The following is a 10,039-nucleotide window of genomic DNA, read 5'->3' as shown; positions in this document are numbered from 1 at the left end:
TGCGTCGGATTTTGAATACGAAAGCCCAATGGATCGGGTCACTAAAAAGCCCGTCAAGGCTCAAAAGGAGCTAGAAGCCCATGCTAAACGGGCACAAACCAAGCCCACGCTCAAGCACATCACGGCACTGCATGTAGCGACGACACGTGACGCGTGAATCGCATGGTGCGCCGTACCATGCCGGCCGTGCGCCGCAAAGAGCTTAGACTCTCGTACACGCTTCACAAGAATAGGCATGCGCGTCGTGCGATCCCTTCGGCGCATCATGTGCACCATCTGGCACGACGCGCAAGCGCGCTAGCTGGAGAGATGCGCGCGCACACGCCGATGCTTGACGCGTGCACCTGGCCATACGCCCAAAGGCTCATCCACAGCCTCATAAGCACTATAAATACCTATCCTAAAAGGGAAAACGACAGGTCTATGAACGGTAGTCGTCGAGACAGAGGCTGGAGAAGAAGAGGCTATCACTGAAAGAAATCTTGACTGCGAGAAATAGTGGCCGATTCGGCCAAGGTACACACTCACAATTCTCTCAAATTACTCGATACTAGAGTTCTGAAACACTGTCGATGAAGCTCCGCACATAGTTTCTTCTAATCGAGACTCCAAGCTTCAACAAAACTATGGAAATGTAAAAGAAGTTAAAGGCCACTTTTGTAAATTACTCAATTTGCACACTGATACTATATTAAGAAAAGAGAACACAGTAGTTGTACTCTTCTCTTCATCTCCGTTGACTGATCACGCACAAAAATGTCCGGAAGAACTATCATCAACGGGTCAGCAATGAAATCCGCAGTCGATTGCGAAGTGAATGAATCCGAATCGGAGAACTGTCAAGTTCCGATTCCACCCGAATCGAACGCTGTTGGTGGCTCAATCTGTGGCTACGAATCACTTAACCAGCTCCTCTCTGCCAATCTCAAACCCCATCTCTTCCAGGTCACTTATTATGAATCGATTTTGAATCATTGATTGCTTTCTGATAATTTGTGTACTTATTATGAATCAATTTGGGGGTTATGCATGTTCATTTGAGATATTTAGAGACTCGAGAGATTGACAATAATTAATAATTACAGATCTTTTTATATATTTTCTTCAGGAAGTCAGTCGCTTGATTTTGGGACTCAACTGTGGAAAGCCATTGGAAACTATTGCACTTCCCGAATCCGCCAAAGATCTCTCGTCAAAGCATGATTTTGATCTCCAGGTTTTGAAATTCATTTCATTCCCTTTGCGTTTCATTTCTTCAATCCAATGCAATTTAATATCGCGTGTTGTCTGATACATAGAGACAAGTCTTAAAGTTCAATCTAAATGTTCCATAGCGGTCACTTCTTTACCAAGAAAGAGCACACTCAATTCACTTTCAATCTTAATTTTGCTTTTGTTCGTATAAACCCGTTACAGGCATTCCGGTTCATTGCTGACAAAGAGCTGATGAGAGAACCCCGAGTGGTTCGGGTCGGACTTATCCAGAACTCGATTGTTATTCCAACCACATCGCCCTTTTCCGACCAAAAGAAGGCCATCTTTAATAAAATAAAGACGATCATCGACGCTGCTGGGGCTTCTGGGGTCAACGTATTATGCTTACAAGTAGGTCAAGCTCAAGAGAAATCTGACTTGATATATTATTCGAATAATGTCATCAAAATCACTTCATATTACATTCTATTCAGGAAGCTTGGACGATGCCCTTTGCTTTTTGCACACGGGAGAAGAGATGGTGTGAGTTTGCAGAGCCCGTGAATGGAGAATCGACGCAGTTCCTTCAAGACCTCGCACGGAGATACAACATGGTCATTGTGAGTCCGATTCTCGAGAGAGACGTCAATCACGGAGAGACCCTTTGGAACACTGCTGTCGTAATAGGAAATCAGGGCAACATAATTGGCAAGCATCGGAAGGTAGAAACATAATTTTATAGCCACTCCAATTACCCGTGCTTCTCTCTCGTATCATATCTTTGAGGCCTTTTTACCCTTTTGGCAGAACCATATACCGAGGGTCGGGGACTTCAACGAGAGCACGTATTACATGGAAGGAGATACGCGGCATCCCGTTTTCGAGACGGCATATGGGAAGATTGCTGTGAACATATGCTACGGAAGACACCATCCATTGAATTGGATGGCTTTCGGATTGAACGGCGCCGAGATTGTTTTCAATCCTTCTGCCACTGTCGGTGAACTCAGCGAGCCAATGTGGCCCATTGAGGTTACATTCTCAAATTCTTTACTCGTTTTACCTTTTCTCTTAGGATATGATCGGAACCCTGATTTTACGATATAAAAGGGATTATTCGATGGAAAATAAAAAACTATGAACGGAAACATGAGGGAATATGAAATTTCTATATTGTGTTTGGACCTCAAGGAAATTTTAAGGAAAAGAGACCCGAAACTCTTCGAGAGGGTTAAGCCTTCGACAAAGCTAATTCATTCCGTCTAAAACATTCATTTATATTTCTATTCATTAATCGATAAATCCGGCTAACATTATATCTTCACCGTTACCAATTAACTAATTGTTTTATTATCAAGAGTAGTATTAATTCAGCAATAAGACAGAGGAACCTCATTGACTCCTGGAGCCTGGAATCTGGAACGGGGACGCATGGGGTTCAACATGAAATTGTCTGAGTTCTCGATGTCTAACCTTGTTCTGCAATCTATGCAAGTTTATGCGTTGACGATCTCCGTAAAATCTCGGGTTTAAGCTTTTAAATTTAATTTTTTGTATTGTGGGTAGGCGCGTAATGCTGCAATAGCAAACAGTTACTTCGTCGGATCGATAAACCGCGTTGGGACCGAGACGTTTCCGAACGCCTTCACTTCCGGCGACGGAAAGCCTGAGCACGCTGACTTCGGGCACTTTTATGGGTCGAGCCACTTCTCGGCCCCGGACGCGTCGTGCACGCCGTCCCTGTCCCGACACAGTGACGGCCTCGTCGTCTCCGACATGGACCTCAACCTCTGCAGGCAGATCAAGGACAAGTGGGGCTTCCGTATGACCGCTCGCTACGATCTCTACTCTCACACCCTCGAGCGATACCTGAAATCCGACTTCGAGCCACAACTCGTCTCCGACCCGTTGCTCCATAAGAAGCAGCCTCTCTGAGATCACTCACGCCGAACTTTTCGAACCGAGAATATTGTTGTGTTCCTTCCCTCTTTATTGTAGATATTGGAGGATCAACGTCATAGCAAGTAAATAAGCATTTCTAGTTGTTTTGTAGAAATGGAGATGATGTGTCTTTCATCTTTGTAATAAGCATATGTTTCCATTGTTAATTTCAAGGCATGTTGACATTTATTTTAACTTGTGTTGCGTACAAGTATATATATTAACTTCTGTTACATATTCCACTATGTTTTTTTTTTTTGTTAGTTTTTTTTTTTGGGAAAATGACACAAATATACTCTGTGTTTTAGTGAAATGTCGAGTTTAACCTTTGGTTTTCAAAAATGTCGAGTTCATACCATCTGTTTAACTAAAATGACGAAATTATATCTTCTGTTTAACTAAAATGACGAAATTATACTCTGAAATAGACAACAGCACCACAAATATTCTTTTTATTGAATTTTCATTGACGTTGACTATATATAAACACCAACTATCTTTATTCATTCACGCCATATATGTAATTTATTTAAAAACTAAAAAAATAAACAACAGTCTCTTAGTTGTGAAAAACACAAAAAGATGCAAATGGGTAAAAACCGACAGTTGATAGTCATCAAAATCACAAATTCGAACATTTAATCAAGGATTTAGAGTTGTGAAGAAATATGTAATTAATATTGTAATTATTCTGTATTTACTCGGTAGAATAGGAGCTGTTATTGTGTATATTCTATATTTAATTAGTTAGATATTCTAGCATTAGTTAGCTTATTCTTTCCGAGATTTCCTAGATTGTAACTGATTGTATCTCGCCTATTTAAGCAGTGCTTAAAGCTCATAATAAAATATAGGTTCATACCATAAGCTTTCATGGTATCAGAGCGACTCCCTTATGGAAAAACCGATAAACAGTAAAACACAAAACACTCCTTCCTCTTCCTCCATGGAAATTTCCCAACCATCAACAGTCCATTCGTCTATGCTCATCACAGGGCATAGATTAACTGGACATCATTTCTTGGAGTGGGCCCAATCCGTGAAGTTTGCCATTGACGGAAGAGGAAAGCTTGGATACCTAACAGGTGAAGTCAAGCAACCGAAGGAGGGAGATGAAGGATATACCATCTGGAGGTCAGAGAACTCATTGGTTATGGCGTGGCTGCTCAATTCGATGGAGGCCTCAATAGCCAAACCGCATATGTTCTTGAAGACTGTTATCGGCCCGACCCCGATAGCGGGCGAACGAAGGCGGAGCAACGTCGGACGCGTCTCGGCAGCTCGCCCCGGCCGTTGGCCGGCCCTAGGGCCAGCCCCGGCCAATGGCCGGCCCAAACGGCCTCGGCCATTGGCCGGCCCAGAGGCCAGCCTCGGCCAATGGCCGACTCAAGATGCTCCCGGCCATTGGCCGGCCCTAGGGCCAGCCTCGGCCAATGGCCGGCCCAAATAGCCTCGGCCATTGGCCGGCCCAAGGGCCAGTCTCGGCCAATGGCCGACTCGGTCTGCTCCCGGCCATTGGCCGGCCCAAGGGCCAGTCTCGGCCAATGGCCGGCTCACTCTACCCCCGGCCATTGGCCGGCCCTAGGGCCAGCCTCGGCCAATGGCCGGCCCAAATAGCCTCGGCCATTGGCCGGCCCAAGGGCCAGTCTCGGCCAATGGCCGACTCAAGCTACTCCCGGCCATTGGCCGGCCCTAGGGCCAGCCTCGGCCAATGGCCGGCCCAGACAGCCTCGGCCATTGGCCGGCCCAAGGGCCAGTCTCGGCCAATGGCCGGGCCAAGACAATTCTCGGCCAAGGGGTTGCCCATAACACCCCTTGGTCGCCTATAAATAAAGGGGCCGCTCCCCTAGTCCAGGTAATCCGAAATTTGAGTACTGAAACGCTGCCGAACTCATAACTCGCTCGTTTCTCTCAACTCTCGACCTCTAAACACTAAACCCTCTATCAACCACCTCAATCCCACTAATGTTGAGCGTCGGAGAGGTAAACAGAGGCAACCCCTCTGTTTCCCCTTTGTAGTTCACACCTCTTCGCTTGTGTTTCAGGTGCTTGGACGAGATAGACATTACAGACAGCTAAGGGACGACTTGAGATATCAAGTCCGACACGCTCGAGCCGGAGTGAGACCACTTGGTCCGGCCTTGGGTCTAACCATTTCCGGTTCCTAAATCGTTGTCCGAAAAACTGCGACAACATTTTGGCGCTAGAAGGAGGGGATCTCTCGACCTTGACGACGCATTCCCTCTACCAACTTTCTCCCTTTGTTCTCACGACTCTCGAGAGATGAGTCACATTCCCACTACCTCCGCGGGTACCCGAGCGACTGGCTCGAGGTACGGTCTTCGGCACCTCGCACATCGTCTTGAAGGGCAACCTCGCGATAGCGAGAGCCAGCCCCAAGACCCGATGGTTGACCCCGAGGCCGCGCTCCGAGAGGACACGGCCCGGCGGCTTGCGGAGCTCCTTGACCGCCCCGGCGTCGATGGTTCGCTCATAGCCGACCTCCTCGGCTATGACGTTGAGGATAGGTCCGCCAAAGACTACTCCGACTCCGAATATGTGGGGGAGTCGAGGACCAATGAGGCAACGCCTAGCCTCGCCCCTTCGCGGCCCGAGAGGCCCAACGACGCTTTGGCCGGACCGTCGCACATAGTGCGGCAGCAGGCACGGTCACATTCCCGGGGACTCGCCCCCTCGGTTTCAAGAGGTGGCCGGACACGGCCCCTCGCCGAGGAGAGAGCGACTCTGGTAGATGATGGGGCCGACAGCCGAAGCGCCCGCCGGACGGCCCGACCAAGGGCGACCTCACCTCGCCCCGCACCGAGTGCGGATCTTAGAGAGCGCTTGACGGCGCAGAGAAACTCCCGAGGGGAGGATCTCCGCCAAAGGCTAAACTCTCGAAGGGACGCGCTCCCCGCCGCAACTCTCGGCCGACCGCAGGCCAATGTCGTGGACCAAGCGTCCAACGAACGCCAACCGGTGACTCCCGTGGCCCCGACGATCGGCCCCGCTAACGGGCTCGACATGGTCACGATGATTCAAAGCCTCCAGAATCAAATCATCGAAATGAGGGAGTCGGGGAGGCAAAGGCCGTACGGAGGGATCGAGGAATCATACTCTCCCTTCGCCGCGCAAATCCTCGCGCAACCATGCGTGGGGAACTTCAAGTTACCGTCCATTCCTCCCTACGATGGACGTACGGACCCCCACTTCCACGTCCAACATTATGAGACGTGGATGACTATGCAGGGGCAGGCGGATGCCACCCTCTGCCAAGCCTTCAGCCTGACCCTCACAGGCTCGGGGTTTGAGTGGTTCCGAAGCTTGAGGCCGGGAAGCATCCCGTCTTTCCGGGCCTTGCGAGAGGCTTTCCTCGCCCGATTCGCCACCCTCGTGGCGCAAAAGAAGCCGAAGACCCACCTCCTCTCTATCCGACAAGGAAGAGACGAGACATTGAGACAATACCTCGCTCGCTTCACCGAGGAGTCTCACAAGGTCGAAGGGTTCGACGACAGGGACGCCATCACGGCGATCACCGAGGGAGTGCGCACGAGCGACTTCCTCAAGTCTATTGTTGGCCAAGTCCCGCGTGACATGGCGGAGCTGATGACAAGAGCCCGCACATACATGGGAGTCGAGGACTATCTCGATGGCCGAGATGGCCGAAAGGCGGGAGGACAGGGGAGTCGCCGCCGCGACGATCGAGACGAAGATCGTCCCGACCCCCGAAAGAGGAGGAATAAGGGAAGCCAGGCCCCTAACGGCCGTTCCCTCCCCGGGCCGAAGCCGTCGCATGTCGACAGCTTCCGGAGGTTCTCGCCATTCACTCCTCTGAACACTCCGCCGGAGCAAATCCTAGCTCTGCACCGTGACAAGTTGGGGAGCCCGACCCCGCTCACGAAGGATCCCGCCAAGAGGGATCAAAGCAAGTACTGTGACTACCATCAAGATCACGGGCACCTGACATCCGAATGCTATCAACTTAAGCGTCAGATTGAGGCCCTGATTCAAGATGGGAAGCTGAAAGAGTATGTCCTGAGAACTATCGGGACGGCCGCGGCGCACGGAGGTCGCCCGCGGCAAGGGAAGAAAGGTCCGGCGACGGTGACTGTCACGGACCGCGCGACAAACGAAGAGCCGGAGAGCTCGCAACTTCACGTCGTGGGTGCAATCTTGGGTGGCCCGGAGTTCGGGGACTCGGCTACGCAAAGGAAGAAGTACGTGCGCGAAGTTTCCCAAGGGAAAATAGCGCACTACATCAACCATACGTACGAGGTCCCTCCTCCGGCCCCCTTCGAGTCCATGTTCTTCACCGGACAAGAAGCAACGCGAGTTCTCCATCCACACAACGACGCGATAGTCGTCTCCGCCCCGGTCGCCAACAACCTCGTCCGGAGAATCCTGATCAACAATGGGAGCTCCACCGACATAATCTTCAAATCGGCGTTGGACAGGATGAAGCTATCCGGGGTAAGACCGACCCCAATCTCAACCCCACTCTTCGGCTTCTCTGGGGAGAGGGTTATGACGGAGGGAACTATCGACCTCCCGGTTACCTTCGGTACGCCGGGGGGGCTCGAGGTTACCCACATCATATCGTTCCTGGTGGTGGATCAGCCCTCGGCTTACAACATCATCGTCGGCCGCCCGACTCTCAATCGGTTGAAGGCCATAACGTCCACATACCACCTGATGATGAAGTTCCCGACCGATAAAGGGATCGCCGTAATGTTGGGAGACCAATCCATGGCGAGGATGTGCTACATCCAGGGCGTGGACAGAAAAGGGAAAGCGAAGGTGGTGAGCACCGTCTTCCAACTCGGAGACAAATTCCCGTGCAAGTTAGAGGAAGGGGGCACCTTCGGAGAGCTAGACCAAAGGGACGAAGTCGAGCGTCGAAAGGTGGAGACACCGGACGACCTCGTTCCCGTCGTGTTGGACGACGCCAAACCTGACCAAGTGGTCAAGGTAGGCGCCCAACTCCCGTCTGAGACCCGAATCGAGCTCGCCGCTTTCCTCCGAGAGCACAAAGATGTCTTTGCGTGGACACACACCGACATGCCGGGGATCGACCCCGAGATCATGGTTCATCGTCTCAACGACGACAAGAGAGTGGCCGAGCGCGTTCAACCGCGACGGGCGTTCAGTGGGGAGAGGTACCAAGCCATTGGTGAAGAAGTTGACAAGCTTCTCGCCGCCGACTTCATCAGGGAGGCGGAGCACCCCAAGTGGGTGTCCAATGTGGTAATGGTCAAGAAACCAAACGGGAAGTGGCGGATCTGTATCGATTACAAAGATCTCAACAAAGCCTGCCCGAAAGACAGCTTCCCTCTCCCGAGGATCGAGCAGCTCGTGGACGCCACGGCGGGCCACGAGTTGCTGAGCTTCATGGACGCCTATTCAGGCTACAACCAGATCCGCATGCACGAGCCGGATCAGATCAAGACCACCTTTGTTACGAACCGCGGGCTTTACTGTTACAAGGTCATGCCCTTTGGCCTCAAAAACGCGGGAGCAACGTATCAAAGGTTGGTGAACCGCATGTTCGCCAATCAAATTGGAAAAACTATGGAGGTCTACGTGGATGACATGCTTGTCAAAAGCCTCAAAGCCCACGACCACGTTCGAGACCTTAGGGAAATGTTCACGATCCTGCGGCGCTACAAGATGAAGCTTAACCCCAACAAGTGCGCTTTCGGGGTCGAGTCTGGAAAGTTCCTGGGCTACATGGTGAGCCGCCGTGGGATCGAGGCCAATCCTGAGAAGATTAAGGCGATCTTAGAGATGAGGTCGCCACAAAAGGTCAAAGAAGTTCAAAGCTTGACGGGAAGGATCGCCGCCTTGACGCGATTTGTTTCCAAAGCCACTGACAGGTGCCAACCATTCTTCAAGGCACTGAAGAAGACCGACGGGTTCGTGTGGACGGAGGAGTGCGAGGAAGCATTCCGCGATATGAAAGCCTATTTCACCTCCCCCCCGTTCCTCGCGAAGCCAAAGAACGGCGAAACCCTGTACCTCTACCTCGCGGTTTCCGATAGGGCCGTGAGCGTGGTCCTCATACGCGAAGAAGACAAGGTGCAATGGCCAGTCTACTACGTTAGCAAGGCGCTCCTCGACGCCGAAACCCGATACCCCGAGATCGAGAGACTGTCCCTCGCCCTCGTCATGAGCGCGAGAAAGCTCCGGCCCTACTTCCAGGCGCACCCCATCGTGGTCCGCTCGGGGCATCCCATCGAGAAGGCCCTTCAGAAAGGGACCTCCTCTCGAATGGCGATATGGTCCCAAGAGCTGGGCGAATACGGGGTCGAGTTCCAACCGAGAACCGCCATTAAGGGTCAGGCCCTCGCCGACTTCATCGCCGAATTCACAAGCGCGCCCCCAACCAATGAGGGCAACGAAAGAAGTATGACCACGGAAGACAAGGAGGACGACCATGGCGAGTCGACAAGGAAGAGAACCAACGACCCGATAGGGCCGGTCTGGGACTTACACGTGGATGGCGCGTCAAACGCCCGGGGGGCTGGCGCCGGCGTTGTGCTCACAAATCCCGATAGGGAAAAGCTGAGGTACGCCCTGCGGTTCGAGTTCAAGGCTTCCAACAACGAGGCAGAGTACGAGGCTCTGATTGTTGGCTTGGAGCTAGCGAACAAGTTGGGCGCCCAAAACCTGCGCATCCATTGCGACTCGCAATTGATCGTGAATCAGGTTAAGGGCGACTACGCCGCAAAGGAGCCACACATGATCGCCTACTTGTCCAAGGCCCAAAAGAACTTGGAGGCCCTGTCGTGGTTCGAGATCGTCCAGGTCCCTCGAGAGGCGAACGTTGACGCCGACGCCCTAGCTCGCCTCGCGTCTGGGATAGACGAGGAAGGCGAGGGCAGCGTCCCAATCGAAGTGTTGACCC

At 51.9% G+C, this 10,039-nt stretch overlaps 1 protein-coding gene across 1 annotated transcript; it reads left to right on the top strand.

Moving 5' to 3' along the window:
- Positions 1 to 694: 694 nt before the first annotated feature.
- On the top strand, positions 695 to 3,388 carry BETA-UP (beta-ureidopropionase). The gene is made up of 6 exons (XM_089609807.1): positions 695 to 945; positions 1,109 to 1,216; positions 1,417 to 1,605; positions 1,689 to 1,916; positions 2,002 to 2,226; positions 2,761 to 3,388. Exons 1-6 carry the CDS (start codon positions 757 to 759, stop codon positions 3,127 to 3,129), a joined length of 1,308 nt encoding a protein of 435 aa, XP_089465933.1. The 5' UTR covers positions 695 to 756; the 3' UTR covers positions 3,130 to 3,388.
- The last annotated feature ends 6,651 nt before the right edge of the window (positions 3,389 to 10,039 follow it).

Source organism: Urtica dioica, chromosome 3 (assembly GCF_054948205.1).
Source record: "Urtica dioica subsp. dioica isolate 48M chromosome 3, U.dioica_male_clone48M_v1_H2, whole genome shotgun sequence".
Lineage (NCBI taxonomy): Eukaryota > Viridiplantae > Streptophyta > Magnoliopsida > Rosales > Urticaceae > Urtica > Urtica dioica.
Note: the sequence above shows the minus strand (reverse complement) of the source record. Positions and strands in the feature narration are given on the sequence as shown.

Bases quoted from the DNA above. Each gene is read 5' to 3' on its own strand.
- BETA-UP (XM_089609807.1), top strand. From the start codon at position 757: ATGTCCGGAAGAACTATCATCAACGGGTCAGCAATGAAATCCGCAGTC. The intron at 946-1,108 runs GTCACTTATTAT...TATTTTCTTCAG, and splicing joins TCAAACCCCATCTCTTCCAG to GAAGTCAGTCGCTTGATTTT. The intron at 1,917-2,001 runs GTAGAAACATAA...CCCTTTTGGCAG, and splicing joins TAATTGGCAAGCATCGGAAG to AACCATATACCGAGGGTCGG.